Source organism: Leuciscus leuciscus (assembly GCF_965113295.1).
Source record: "Leuciscus leuciscus genome assembly, chromosome: 6".
NCBI lineage: Eukaryota > Metazoa > Chordata > Actinopteri > Cypriniformes > Leuciscidae > Leuciscus > Leuciscus leuciscus.
Genome location: NC_138730.1, coordinates 2,037,719 through 2,053,464, shown reverse-complemented (window position 1 = coordinate 2,053,464; position 15,746 = coordinate 2,037,719). Strand labels below are relative to the sequence as shown.

The window sequence follows — 15,746 nt, the reverse complement described above, 5'->3', positions numbered from 1 at the left end:
CTGACGCTGCGTTACGTACACACTACACACTGTTATGTGTATGATTTATGCCACTTATATTGCCCTGTATTTTCAGTGCAAATGGCTATTCTGATTACTACGCAGTACGTATTCACAGTTGCTGCGCGACGCAACTTGCGCTGTGTTACGTACACACTACACACCGATATGTGTATGAATTTTGCCGTTGTATATTGCCCTGTATCCTTCAGTGCAAATGGCTATTCTGATTACTACGCAGTACGTATTCACAGTTGTCGTGCGACGCAACTGACGCTGTGTTTACGTACACACTACACACTGTTATGTGTATGAATTTTGCCGTTGTATATTGCCCTGTTCCTTCAGTGCAAATGGCTATTCTGATTACTACGTATTCACAGTTGTTGCGCGATGCAACTGACGCTGTGTTACGTACACTCCGCACTCTGTTATGTGTAATGATTTATGCCATTATATATTGCCCTGTGTCATTCAGTGCAAATGGCTATTCTGATTACTACGCAGTGCGTATTCACAGTTGTCGTGCGATGCAACTGACGCTGTGTTTACGTACACACTACACACTGATATGTGTATGAATTTTGCCGTTGTATATTGCCCTGTATCCTTCAGTGCAAATGGCTATTCTGATTACTACGCAGTACGTATTCACAGTTGTCGTGCGACGCAACTGACGCTGTGTTTACGTACACACTACACACTGTTATGTGTATGAATTTTGCCGTTGTATATTGCCCTGTATCCTTCAGTGCAAATGGCTATTCTGATTACTACGTATTCACAGTTGTTGTGCGATGCAACTGACGCTGTGTTACGTACTCTGTTATGTGTAATGATTTATGACATTATATATTGCCCTGTGTCATTCAGTGCAAATGGCTATTCTGATTACTACGCAGTGCGTATTCACAGTTGTCGTGCGATGCAACTGACGCTGTGCACACACTACGCACTGATATGTGTTACGATTACGCCGCTATATATTGCCCTGTATCCTTCAGTGCAACTGGCTACTCTGATTACTGTGTATTCACAGTTGTTGTGCGATGCCACTGACGCTGTGTTATGTACACTGATATACGTGTCTATGATTTATGCCGTTATATATTGCCCTGTATCCTCAGTGCAACCGGCTATTCTGATAACTACGTATTCACAGTCGATGTCGCTATGCCTCTGACGCTGTGGTTTTTGTACACAAAATGTAACTATGCTTATGCATAGTCTCAGTCGTCGCTACGGCGACTTGCGCTGCATCTGTGTACACACTGAAGCGTTATGCTGTTATGTTGCCCTTCAACGTAACTGACCACTGTGTTTGAACTGAGCATATTCATGCAGTTTCGGTCGCTTCAGCGACTTGCGCTGCATTATACACACAGATGTTTAAAATGTGCACACTGATGTGTTATGCTGTTATGTTGCCCTCTATCCTTCAGTGCAACAACCAGCTATCCTATCTACTGTGCATATTCACAGTTCTGTCGCTACGGCGACTACACTGCACTTATGTACGTACAAGGACGTGTTTTTGCTATTTGTTGCCCTGTTTCCTTCAGTGCAAAACTAGCTATCCTAATCTAACCGTGCATGTTCACAGTTTCTGGATGTAGGTACGTACACGGATGTGTTATGCGGTAATGCTGCCCCATTTCCTTGTTGCAGCTAGCCATCCTGATCTAACTGTACATCTCAGTTCTGTCTCTACACAGTTTCTGTCGCTACGGCGACTTACGCTGCGTTTGTTCATACATGGACGCTCTACAGCGACCGATGCTGTTACGTACATGGGCTACGCTGTTATGTTGCCCCGTTTCCTTCAGTGCAACTGGCTATTGTGTGTTAACTCGTTTACTCACAGTTGTAGCTACGGCTACGACTGTGTTTGTGTACTTACTGAGGTGCTATGCTATTATGGGGATATTATCTAACTGCGTATATTCACAGTTGTTGTCGCTACGGCCACTAGCACTGTGTTTATGTACATTCAGTTATGTGTTGGTTTGCACTTCTGTGCATCGGCTTAGAACATTGGCTATGTTCTACAAGGGAGTGTCAGTTCCTCGTGACCCCCTTACTAGCCTATCATCCCCAAGCTGTGAAACCTTCTTGTGTGTCCGCTGCTGGGTCCATAGTTGAGCAAGACACTTACACTATCAAGTGTTGGGAGCTCTCTTGAGATGGCCTTAATTCACCTGCTCTCGCCCCAGTGAAGCACGTTGGAGACCTACGCTCATTCTAAGCGAATGATGTTGCATTGTCTCGGACCTGGTGACTGCAGCGTCACTCTCCGTCCGATACCAAGCTGCGTTCCGAAGTCGCTTACACCGTTCAGAGCACAGATTGATCCCTGCCCACCTTATCTGCTGAGCCGTCAGCCTCGCATGATGCCGATGCTCAGAGTGCTGTTGGCCCTGTAAGGGCTTTGCGGATGTACGTGGATCACTAGGCAGCAGTCTGACCAGCTGTTTGTGTGCTTGATGGATGGTACTAGGGACGTGCTGTTTATACTGAGACTTCTCACTGAATTCGACGCTTTCAATGTTGGCTATGCCTATGGGATTTAGGTATGCTGGCTGTCTTCTCAGAACACGTTCGCTAGGGTTTCAAGTTTGATGCACTGCCTATAGCGTCGTGGGTTCGGTGAGTTTTATTAATGTACTCATGAACTGTTACCACCAGCTGTGCAGTAGTCTGCATTATGCAGAGTTACCATTGCTGCTAACTCTGTGTTATGACTATAATGTTACATAGCTGTTTCCGCATTACGCAGTAGTTTTCAATTCCTGTTAACTCTGTGTATGGCTATAAGGTTATGCAGCTGTCACCGCTATTGCCGTCGACACTGTGTTAACTCTTGTGCTCGAGTGCTTATGGTGTTGTGCTGCCCTCTCCGGTGCAGTCTTCGCTTCATTGCATTGGATATGCAACTTGGTAAGGTCGGAGCAGACGTTCTTGGTCTAGTTTCGCCTATCAGTTTCGAGTGCTCCTAGCGGCGCTGCTGGCTTAGAACTGTTGTCTCTCGTGGGAGTGTAGCTTGACCCCGTTCTGGGCTTATCTTCACTGCGCTCACGGCGGGATTCTATACAGTTCCCATATACGTCAGTGACGTAATGTCGAAGTGACCGCCTTGAAAGGGAACGTCTCCGGTTACTATCGTAACCTCGGTTCCCTGAGAGGCGGGAACGAGACATTACGTCAGCCGCCGTGCTCGCCGTTTGATCAGCTGTGCTAGCGTTCAGTCTTGATTCTGACGTAATTGTCGCGCCCATGCTATTTATACTGCCCGCGGTCCAGTCAGCATTTGCATGTTTCGCGTCAATTGGCCAGCTGTCTCCAGCTGGCGTTAGCCTATAAGATTTCAGTGAAAACGGAGAAGGAAGGGAGTTCCCATATACGTCAGTGACGTAATGTCTCGTTCCAGCCTCTCAGGGAACCGAGGTTACGATAGTAACCGGAGACGTTTTCTTTTCTTCTCTTTTTTTCTTCTCTCTCTCTGTTAATATAGGTTAAGATACTGTGATATGACAGATGAAGGTTGTTCTGATGTGACTTCAGCTCTGAAATCAAACCTGTCACACCTGAGAGAGCTGGACCTGAGTGGAAATAAACTAGGAGACTCTGGAGTGAAAACCCTCAGTGATCTACTGATGAACCCACAATTCAAGCTGGATAAACTACAGTTAGTATCATTATACTGTACAGCAATTACAGTGTGACTGAAGTTTATTTATTTGAAGACAACAGGGCTTATGTTTCATTGTTTATAGCAGTGCACTTTCTGTGTTTTCCCTATTGCTCACATTTTTATGTGTTTTTATCTAGTTAGTAATTGTTTAATTTCCAGCATTTGATACAATGTACTGATTGTGTACATGCAGAAATATGCCTTTTCAACAGAGAATAAAGAAGAGATGTCAAATAAATAGTTAAAAATGAAAGAGAAGAAACACTGTCTTCCAGCACACAGAACTAGTGTGACTGGGTTTTAAAACAGACTACTGGAAACTAAATGCTGCTGTAGCTCTTCAATAAGATGATCATCACAGATGTGAACTATTGTTATTTCTCTGTCTTCAGTCTGAATGACTGCAGTATTACAGAGAAACAGAGTCTCATCCTGACTTCAGCTCTGAAATCAAACCCGTCACACCTGAGAGAGCTGAACCTGAGCTGGAATAAACTAGGAAACTCTGGAGTGAAGCACTTATGTGCCGTACTGAAGGATTCACACTGTAAACTGGAGAGATTGAGGTCAGTCACATTCACATACAAGAATCAAAATGCTTAAAATCACTTCAACAGTTTAAACTAAAAAACTTTAACATTGTATTTGTACAAACTTAGTATTTTGTGATCTGGTGAAATAAAGATGAAGATCTCTCTTCCTCTCTCTCTTTTATTTGCTTATGAAGATGATGTGACTTTACAGAATAAAGAGTTCCCTTTCGTCAGCAGGGAACTCCGACGCCTCGTCGGGGGAGTTCCCCTGACGAATTGGGATCACGCTAGGGAGCCAATTGCCTTCGAGAGAGTTAACAACGAGCCAATGAAAGAGAAACTGAATTGGCATGCAATATTTGCATTCCGCGGCCCGCCTACCAGCGCGGGTATAAAAGGCGGAAGTAAACATTGCGCAATGCTTATCGCCTCGGAGCCGAACAGGATTGCATTGTCTGCTGCTGTTTCCGCCTGAGAAGTTTTCTTTGAGTTTTTTCAACGAGTCTCTCTTCAGGAAGAGTCCTCTTTGGTGCCGGTGTTACAGCCTCTTCAGCGATCGCCGCTTTCTACCAGCTGTGCTTATAAAAAAAAAAAAAAGCCGTTTTCACGGCTGGTATTGAGTGCCCACACGGGCTTGCAGTTTCCCCGTGTGTGGCCGCGGTGGGTCCCTGTGTGCTTCGGCACTTGGAAGAGAGGTTCTCTCTCTTTCCTGAAAGAGCTTTTGCGGGCGACCTGCGCCTTTGTCTACGTGACAAAGATGTCATCTCGCCCGTGTGTTTCTGGATGCGGTAGACTTCTGTCTCAGGGTGATGGTCACAGATACTGTGTCTCGTGCTTGGGCTTAGCGCACGCAGAGGCAGCATTTGTGAACGAGTCATGTTCTCATTGTGGGAACATGACTCTGGCGGCACTCCGCTCAAGACTAAGTATCCTTCAGCGGAAAGTTGCTGAAGGTGTCCCTTCAGTCTACACCCGATCTAGTTCGTCTGCTGGTTCAGTCCAGCAGGCGACTACTTCGGCTGTGGCTGTTGGTGAGCGTATGAGGGTTACAGTGCGGAATATCTCGCCAGGTGAAAGATCCTCACGAGGTTCCCACTCCTCAGTAGCGCCGCTGCCATCGGTGCCCCCGTTGGAGCCGCTGGAGCCGCCCCGTGCGGTTCCGGTAGTCTCCTTCGGAGCGCCACCTGAAGATGCGATGTCTATCGCTGCATCGGAGGGAGAGCGGTCATCCTCTGGTGACGAATCGGCGGGTCTACCCCCTTCGGGTGTGGTGGCCGCGCCCGAGCCGGATCCTGAGATGGCCGCTATGCTTGCCCGGGCGGCCGCGAAGGTCGGGCTCGTGTGGAACCCTCCACCGTGTCCCGAGCCTTCGCGGCTCGATGATTGGTGTATCGGGGCGGGCCGCGCTGGTTCTCAGCGTCCCGCTCCGGTCCCATTCTTCCCGGAGGTGCATGAGGAGTTGACGAAGTCGTGGACGGCACCCCTGACTGCCAGACACAGACCGACTCACTCCTCCTCCCTCACCACTCTGGATGGTGGGGCGGTGAAGGGATACGAGGGAATCCCCCCAGTGGAGCGGTCGGTTGCGATGCAATTGTGTCCGAAGACCGCTTCCACTTGGCGGGGTGCCCCTTCACTCCCCTCCCGCGCCTGTAGGTTCTCCTCCGGTCTGACCGAGAAGGCCTACACGGCGTGTGGAGAAGCCGCTTCCGCCCTGCATGCCATGGCGCTGCTTCAGGTTCACCAGGCCAAAGCGCTTCATGACATGCAGCAGGGTGGTCCCGACCCAGGGGTGCTGCAGGAGCTGCGTGTGGCGACGGACTTCGCCCTCCGGGCGACGAAAGTCACCGCACGTTCTCTGGGACGGGCGATGTCCACTTTGGTGGTCCAGGAGCGCCACCTTTGGCTTACCCTCGCGGATATGCGGGATTCAGAGAAAGCTAGATTTCTGAATGCCCCCATATCCCGAGGGGGCCTTTTCGGCGACGCGGTGGGGGACTTCGCCCAAGAGTTCTCCGCCGCCCAGAAGCAGTCTGAGGCGCTTCGGCATGTCCTGCCCAGGAGACGGAATGCTGCTGGTCCGTCTTCTGCGGCCGAAGAACCTCAGTCTGCTCGTCGCCGAGGGCGCCCTCCTGCGGCCGCTTCCGCTCCTCCTCCTGGGCAGCAGTCCAACCCCAGGAGGCGGGGTTCAGGTCGCAAGAGGGCTCCCCCGCCCGCTCAGCCGCCTCCGACCCCCAAGAAGAAGACCAAAGGGAAGAGGCGTTCCTGAGACGGGCGACCCAGAGGACCGAAGAGCTGCTCTACAGGAGGGGGCCTCTGCTCCCCTCCTTCCCCCGGAGGAGGGCCGGGTGGAGAATCCTATGTTGGTTTTTTCTGTTCCGCCGCCGACCAGCCGGTCGGTGGTACCCAAAACTTCAATAAAAGAGCAATTTCTTCCTCCTCTGGGTCATTCACGGTTGGGACTGCTGAACAAGCAGTCTCTCCCGTTAGAGAGTGGGACGGCAGTGTGCGCCACCCTTGGGTCTCGCCACTCTCAGTCCCCTCTCCCCAGCTCTCAGATAGCAGTGGCGCCACCTCGGTCACGCCACTCCTGTCTGCCGCTGGGCGGGAAGGTGGCGAGACCAGCAGCCGCCCTCGGGCCTTGCTCCTTGTCTCCCCCCCTTCCCTCGCCAGGCGACAGCCCGCAGCAGAACACTCTCGGGTCTTCTCTGCCGTCTGTCCCCCGGCGGAAGCAGGTAGGTGTTGTCCAAGTACACACCCAGACCCCGCTCTCGGCCGCTACAATGCCACCGGAGCCGTGTCCCTGCCTTCCGCCTCGCTGCCCCTCCGCGGGTACGCCGGCGGTGCGGGTGGGCTCGTTGCGGCAGTTTCTCGGAGCCTGGCTAGCGCTCCCGAGGCCGTCGCACTGGCTCATTCGCACCATCCGGCTCGGCTATGCAATTCAGTTTGCACGCCGGCCTCCCAAGTTCAGGGGCATCCACTTCACCCGTGTGCGTCCAGTGGATGCTCCTGTCTTGCGGAAAGAGATCGACGCCCTGCTGGCGAAGGACGCGATCGAGCCGGTCCCTCCAGCCGATATGAGGTCAGGGTTTTACAGCCCTTACTTCATTGTACCCAAGAAAGGCGGTGGGTTACGGCCAATCCTGGACCTGCGTGTATTGAATCGGGCCCTGCACAAGCTCCCGTTCAAGATGCTCACGCAGAAACGCATTTTCGAATGCATCCGTCCCCAGGATTGGTTTGCAGCGATCGACCTGAAGGACGCGTACTTTCATGTCTCGATTCTTCCCCGACACAGACCATTTCTTCGGTTTGCTTTCGAGGGTCGAGCATATCAGTACAAGGTCCTACCCTTCGGGCTGGCCCTGTCGCCCCGTGTCTTCACGAAAGTCGCGGAGGCGGCCATTGTTCCCATGAGAGAGCAAGGCGTTCGCATTCTCAACTATCTCGACGACTGGCTCATTCTGGCGCACTCGCGGGATGTGTTGTGCGATCACAGGGACATGGTGCTCCGGCACCTCAGTCAGTTGAGGCTTCGGGTCAACTGGGACAAGAGCAAACTCTCCCCTGTGCAGAGGATCTCTTATCTCGGTATGGAACTGGACTCGGTCGCCCAGACTGCGCGCCTTACGGAAGAACGCGTCCAGTCAGTGCTCAACTGCCTCAAGTTTTTTCAAGGCAAGTCAGCGGTCCCACTGAAACAGTTTCAGAGGCTCCTGGGGCATATGGCAGCCGCAGCCGCAGTAACGCCGCTCGGTCTGTTGCATATGAGACCGCTCCAGCACTGGCTTCGCGATCGAGTCCCGAGGTGGGCGTGGCAGAGCGGCACGTTCCGGGTCAAAGTCACCCCGCACTGTCGCCAAACCTTCACCCCTTGGTCGGATCCTGGGTTTCTACGGGCCGGAGTGCCCCTAGTCCAGGTTTCCAGGCATGCTGTGGTTTTCACAGATGCTTCTGCCAAGGGCTGGGGGGCCACGTACAAAGGGCATGCAGTCTCGGGTCTGTGGACGGGGCCCCAGCTGCATTGGCACATCAACTGCCTAGAGTTGCAAGCAGTACGCTTGGCCTTGTGTCGCCTCAAGGGCCTTCTCAAACACAAGCATGTATTGGTCCGTACGGACAGCACTGCGACCGTTGCGTACATCAACCGACAAGGTGGTCTACGCTCCCGTCGTATGTCGCGACTCGCCTCCCACCTCCTCCTGTGGAGTCAGAAGCATCTGAGGTCGCTTCGTGCCGTTCATGTCCCCGGGGAGCTCAATCGTGTGGCCGACGAGCTTTCACGTCGGTCCCCCCTTCCGGGAGAATGGCGACTCCATCCCCAGGTGGTTCAGCTGATTTGGCGAATCTTCGGAGCCGCACAGGTAGACCTGTTTGCCTCTCCGGACACGACCCATTGCCAGTGGTATTACTCCCTGACCGAGGGAACTCTCGGCACGGATGCCCTGGCACACAGCTGGCCCCGGGATCTACGCAAATATGCGTTTCCCCCAGTGAGCCTTCTTGCACAGACACTGTGCAAGGTCAGGGAGGACGAGGAGCAGGTCCTTTTGGTGGCCCCGTATTGGCCAACCCGGACTTGGTTCCCAGAACTCATGCTCCTCGCGACAGCCCCTCCTTGGCCGATTCCTCTGAGGAGGGACCTACTTTCTCAGAGAAGGGGCACCCTAGTGCACCCGCGTCCAGACCTTTGGAAACTCCATGTCTGGTCCCTGGACGGGACGCGGAGGTTCTAGATGGCCTGCCACAGGCAGTGGTAGATACCATCTCTTCAGCTAGAGCCCCCTCTACGAGGCGCCTCTATGCTCTGAAGTGGAACCTGTTCGTCGGCTGGTGTTCTTCCCACGGGGAGAACCCACGAACTTGCCCGATCAGAGTTGTGCTCTCCTTCCTACAAGAGGGCTTGGAGCGAAGGCTGTCTCCCTCCACCCTCAAAGTGTATGTTGCTGCAATATCCGCACATCACGATGTAGTTGATGATAAGTCCGTGGGGAAGCACGACCTGGTCATCAGATTCCTCAAGGGTGCTAGGAGGTTAAATCCACCTCGCGATTTGCACCCTGTACCCTCTTGGGACTTGACTTTAGTGCTTAGAGCGCTTCAAAGTCCTCCCTTTGAGCCTTTGCTGACAGTCGAGCTTAATATCCTGTCCATTAAGACAGCGCTACTGTTAGCATTGGCTTCCTTCAAGAGGGTAGGAGATCTGCAGGCTTTTTCGGTCGACGAATCGTGCCTAGAGTTCGGGCCTGGCCTGTCTCATGTTATATTGAGACCCCGGTTCGGATATGTGCCCAAGGTTCCTACCACTCCCTTCGCGGACCAGGTGGTGAACCTGCAAGCGCTGCCCCAGGAGGAGGCAGACCCAGCCCTAGCTTTTCTCTGTCCCGTCCGGGCCCTCCGGGTTTATATAGACAGAACGCAAAGCTTCAGGACCTCAGATCAGCTCTTTGTTTGTTATGGAGGCCAGCAGAAGGGGAAGGCTGTCTCCAAGCAGAGGTTAGCCCACTGGCTAGTGGATGCTATCACCAGGGCTTATAAGTCCCAGGGTGAGCCCTGCCCACCCAGGTTGCGGGCTCACTCCACTAGGAGTGTTGCCGCTTCCTGGGCTTTGGCACAAGGCGCCTCGCTAACAGACATTTGTAGAGCTGCGGGCTGGGCGACACCGAACACGTTCGCTAGGTTTTATAGCCTACGTGTGGAACCTGTTTCCTCCCGAGTACTTGCTACGGCCAGTAATTAGAGGGAATAGGTGTGTCGGCTTGCGACGCCATTCCATGAGCGGATACGTGCGTCTTTTTGCTCCGTTGGTTACCCAACAAACGGCTAACCTCGGGAGATCCTCCTCCACCCCCTCCGGTGTCAGGCGTTGCGGACCGCCGGCACCAGGTCTGCTACCTTCAGTAAGGAGTTGCTAGTAGACTGGGTGCCTTTTTCTAGTGGTCCCTGCGGCGACCCATGATTGCCACGTGCAGTTCAGCCGTGTCTTCCCCTTGACAGACTCATTCTGTCGTCCCTGTTGAGTACGCTCCTCACTCCTCCGGACTGGGACTACCTTCAAGGACTGCCATATGTTTCACTACCCTGCGTGGTTAGTACATGTGTGTATTTGAGGGCCTTCCTCTAGGCTGCCTCAGCTTCCGCAGCGTTCCCCCCCAATTATTATTTTCCTTGGGGACGGGCACGCTTTCCCAGTGTTATCCAATATCCACTGATTGGGTCTTGCGGAACAGCAGTGTGATTCCCTAGCTAGCTCCCGCAAAAATTCTGGAAACTGCTGCAGGGTAGCTTAGCTGGGCGCTGGAAGGGGCCAGCACCATGGCGTTTTGGTAGGGATCCCAATTCGTCAGGGGAACTCCCCCGACGAGGCGTCGGAGTTCCCTGCTGACGAAAGGGAACGTCTCGGTTACGTATGGTAACCCTCGTTCCCTGAGTCCAGGGAACGGAGACGCCTCGTCCCGTCGCCATGTTGCTGTACCTTCGCGGAGGACTGGACACTGTTCGGCTCCTCAGCGAAAAGCATTGCGCAATGTTTACTTCCGCCTTTTATACCCGCGCTGGTAGGCGGGCCGCGGAATGCAAATATTGCATGCCAATTCAGTTTCTCTTTCATTGGCTCGTTGTTAACTCTCTCGAAGGCAATTGGCTCCCTAGCGTGATCCCAATTCGTCAGGGGAACTCCCCCGACGAGGCGTCTCCGTTCCCTGGACTCAGGGAACGAGGGTTACCATACGTAACCGAGACGTTTTCTTTTCTTGTGTCTTATTTTCTGCTCTCTCTCTGCTAATGTAGTTTAAGCTACTGTGATATGACAGATGAAGGTTGTTCTGATGTGACTTCAGCTCTGAAATCAAACCCGTCACTCCTGAGAGAGCTGAACCTGAGCTGGAATAAACTAGGAGACTCTGGAGTGAAAAACCTCAGTGATCTACTGATGAACCCACAATTCAAGCTGGATAAACTACAGTTAGTATCATTATACTGTACAGCAATTACAGTGTGACTGAAGTTTATTTATCTGAAGACAGCAGGGTTTATGTTTCATTGTTTATAGCAGTGCACTTTCTGGGTTTCCCCTATTGCTCACATTTTGATGTGTTTTTTATCTAGTTAGTAATTGTTTAATTTCCAGCATTTGATACAATGTACTGATTGTGTACATGCAGAAATCTGCCTTTTCAACAGAGAATAAAGAAGAGAGATGTCAAATAAATAGTTAAAAATGAAAGAGAAGAAACAGTGTCTTCCAGCACACAGAACTAGTGTGACTGGGTTTTAAAACAGACCATTGGAAACTAAATGCTGCTGTAGCTCTTCAATAAGATGATCATCATAGATGTGAACTATTGTTATTTCTCTGTCTTCAGTCTGAGTGAATGCAGTATTACAGAGAAACAGAGTCTCATCCTGACTTCAGCTCTGAAATCAAACCCGTCACACCTGAGAGATCTGGACCTGAGAGAGAATGAACTAGGAAACACAGGAGTGAAGCACTTATGTGACGCACTGAAGGATTCACACTGTAAACTGGAGAGATTGAGGTCAGTCACATTCACATACAAGAATCAAAATGCTTAAAATCACTTCAACAGTTTAAACTAAAACACTTTAACATTGTATTTGTGCAAACTTAGTATTTTGTGATCTGGTGAAATAAAGATGAAGATCTCTCTTCCTCTGTTTTATTTGCTTATAAAGATGATGTGACTTTACAGAATAAAGAGTTTTCTTTTCATCTGTCTTATTTTCTTCTCTCTCTCTGCTAATGTAGTTTAAGTGACTGTGATATGACAGATGAAGGTTGTTCTGATGTGACTTCAGCTCTGAAATCAAACCCGTCACATCTGAGAGAGCTGGACCTGAGTGAGAATAAACTAGGAGACTCTGGAGTGAAAAACATCAGTGATCTACTGATGAACCCACAATTCAAGCTGGAGAAACTACAGTTAGTATCATTATACTGTACAACAATTACAGTGTGACTGAAGTTTATTTATCTGAAGACAGCAGGGCTTATGTTTCATTGTTTATAGCAGTGCACTTTCTGGGTTTCCCCTATTGCTCACATTTTGATGTGTTTTTTATCTAGTTAGTAATTGTTTATTTCCAGCATTTGATACAATGTACTGATTGTGTACATGCAGAAATCTGCCTTTTCAACAGAGAATAAAGAAGAGAGATGTCAAATAAATAGTTAAAAATGAAAGAGAAGAAACAGTGTCTTCCAGCACACAGAACTAGTGTGACACAGAACTAGGGTTTTAAAACAGACTATTGGAAACTAAATGCTGCTGTAGCTCTTCAATAAGATGATCATCTAAAGCCGTGTTTCCACTGAAATTACCCAGAACAATCTGTCCCAGGATCTTTTTTCCCCCAGACCAGTTGCTGTCTGTGTTTTTCCATCGCAGTCTAAAATACAGTGAAGATTAGGCAAATTAGTCCGGTGACGTAGGATTGTGTGTGACTTTCCAGTTCCCGCTGGATTTCGTCCTCCTCATATAAGCTTAATAAAGCTTGAATCTCATCGTCGGTCCATCTGTCGTATTTTTTAAACTCCATTGTTGATTTGAAAAGCAAACACCCCTCACCATCACCCGGCACCTCGACGGCACACGACAGGCCAGTGGAGCGGGAGGACCACAGGGAAACACTCCCACTGTGAGCCTCAGGTCTCCTAGAGCAGTGTTAAACCAACCTTTTTTTTTTGCCACAGCACAGTTTTGATAAGTAAAAAATCCCATGGCACACCACTATATAAAAATATAGGCTAACAAAATTGCACAAACATGCATTGCTTCAAATGGCATATAAAAACTAGATTTTATATTAAAATTAGTACTCACATTTAATGGGAAACTTGAGCAGGAGGACCACAATAAGTTCATAGTATGACGTTGATTTGAAAAAACGAAAAAATGGTGAAAAAACAACAGATTTACATATTGTCGCTGTCAGGCGGAAACCTCCTATTTAATTAAACACTGTCGTCGAAGTTTGTAATGTGGCTTTATATAGCTATGGTCAGACACTTCCACGTGTCATTATAATATTAACATTTTATGAAAATCAAGCTCAAATTGAGTAAGCCTACAAGGTTTTTGACCAGCGTATGACATATTTTGTCTGTCACTGGAACAGCCGCATCTGAGGTAGTATGTGCATCTCATTACGTTTTCATCAACGTACAATATATAAAGTTTATTGTAGCTATAGGAGCTCAGTTTTCTTCTTGTTGAAATTTCACGATTACAATCTCATGATACAGAACATGAAGCGCTATGCACAAACAGTATATTTGCTTCAACTACACAGCAAAGACTATTCTCCGCTCTTCAAAGAAAAACAAAAAAACATTAGCCTTTATGGACATAGTGTTTTTTGATTAAAGAAAACTTTATTTACACAAGCATCAGTTCTTTATTTACCCTTGCATTGCAAATAACCAGGGATCTCCGAACTGCGCACGGCACAGTCTAAATGGAGGCGGGATGGAGTTATGAGGTTTGACTGACAGTTTGAGGAGCCAATGGTTTACTCACAACCTCTTGTAAATGCTTTATATTGGTTAAATCTTTTTAAAAACCCACACACAGACATAAAGGATGACCAATAGCATTAATTTTATAAAACAATAACGAAAAAGAGATACAAGGTTTCGGCACGATAGTGCGATAATATATTTTTATTTGTAGCATTTATTTTTACTTTTTTGGGGGAATTTGCTAATTTTCCATGGCACACCTGACACTGGTTGGGAAACACTGTCCTAGAGTGTTAACCATATTGGCAGCTCTGCTTTGTGCAGAGGCAGTGCTAGGTAACAGCAGAGATACTCTAGCCTTCACGAGGAAGGACAGTCACGACCGCAGTGTCAACATGGTCCTGTTCTCACAGTGAGGACATGAACCATCCACAAACACTATCTCAGCACAGTCTTGGCCCAGACATGTGAGATTGTGGCCATCAGATGAGGACAGGGAACAACCGTATCCAGAAACACACGGACGGAAAGGCATCTTTAAAAAGACGCTCTACATCAGTTTTGCTCTTTTAGGGAAACTGCTCTTTATGCTGAAGCGCCCAGGAGGGAATCACTGCACTTATCCATGCAATACGCCAGTGAAATACCACTGAATGTGCCGTAGACCACCAGAAAGAGAGGCTTCCTTATTGTAAAGGCAACTGGAAGAGCGATCATTCAGATTTATATTGTTCAGGTTTAACTGATTAATCAGCTGAATGTTTTCCTCTCTGTTCTAGACTCTCTAACTGCAGTGCGACAGAAGAAGGTTATAAAGCTCTGGCTTCAGCTCTGAGATCAAACCCTTCACACCTGATAGAGCTGGATCTCACAGGAAATTATCCTGGGCAATCAGGAGTGAAGCAGCTCAATGATTTACTGCAGGATCCAGACTGTCAACTGAAGACGCTGAGGTGAGACAGGATCAAATAATTAACTAAATTAGCTATATGCAGGCTAAATATTCATAACTAATATATATATATATTTTTTATATAATAAGCTGGACAATTTGTTGCATCAAAATGATCAAGATCAGATCTGCAGGTTCTGTCATGAGGATTTGACTGTCAACACAGTTTAGTTGTGATACGAGCTACAGGTCAAAATAGACATTATGTTTTATTTTATTATGGTACGTTAAGTGTATGAGCTGCTATTCTGGAGTATACCTTGATAATTAACATGTATTGTGCACACTTCTCATTATTAATTCTAGATAACCTTTTAATGAAATAGTTTTCTGAACACAATAGTTTTCCATCAAGCCCAGATTCACTGCATCTCTCTACAGCAGGTCTATGAGTCTCCAGATGTTCACAAACATGCAGTTTCACAAGCCAGTTTTCTCTGTGCTGACGTTTCTCACTCCTCCTGCTTAAAAGCCAGAAATATCTTAATTTCACACTCTGTATTCATACTGAAAATCAAGATCTAGTGAGCTTTTGCCCTTCTGCTCTGTGAGACGTTTCTCTTCTTATGAGTTTGCTTTAGGACTGAGTGTTGCTCTAGTTAAATCTACAAATAAATATATATTTATTTGTGTATTTAAATGTGTAAAGAAAAATTTGACATCTAAATAACTAACTTAAGCTTGTCTTTAAAACAATAATTAAATATTAATTAATAAATATTAATGTTAATAGAGTTGTGGGTAAAAACCCGTTACTCCAGAGAGAGCTGAATCTGAGTGAACATAAACTAGGAGACACAGGAGTGAATCAGATCGCTGCTCTACTGCAGGATAAACACTGTCAACTCAACACACTGATGTGAGTATTGCTCATTTATTTATAATATACTTTACTTTTAGTTGTAATGTTAGCTGATGACAATATTTCCAGACAGACAGTTTGATCATGGGTCAATAATTATTGCAGTTACTGTAGAACAATGTTTTTTTCTGACATCAGGATCAGAAATGTTCATAACTGCTTTCATTTTAATCTTTGTATTTCACAAATGTCTAATTTTGTTGCAGCATATACTGTAACTTGTAAAA

At 48.2% G+C, this 15,746-nt stretch overlaps 1 protein-coding gene across 2 annotated transcripts in view; it reads left to right on the top strand.

Moving 5' to 3' along the window:
* The window catches only part of LOC309501906 (uncharacterized protein), a 482,458-nt gene that overhangs the window by 335,017 nt on the left and 131,695 nt on the right, over positions 1–15,746 (top strand). For both annotated transcript variants that reach the window (XM_082174162.1, XM_082174161.1), the window contains 7 exons: positions 3,512–3,685; positions 4,084–4,257; positions 11,014–11,187; positions 11,589–11,762; positions 11,993–12,166; positions 14,485–14,658; positions 15,391–15,516. In XM_082174162.1, coding sequence (XP_082030288.1) covers positions 3,512–3,685; positions 4,084–4,257; positions 11,014–11,187; positions 11,589–11,762; positions 11,993–12,166; positions 14,485–14,658; positions 15,391–15,516 — 1,170 coding nt within the window. The remainder of the gene's footprint in view (positions 1–3,511; positions 3,686–4,083; positions 4,258–11,013; positions 11,188–11,588; positions 11,763–11,992; positions 12,167–14,484; positions 14,659–15,390; positions 15,517–15,746) is intronic.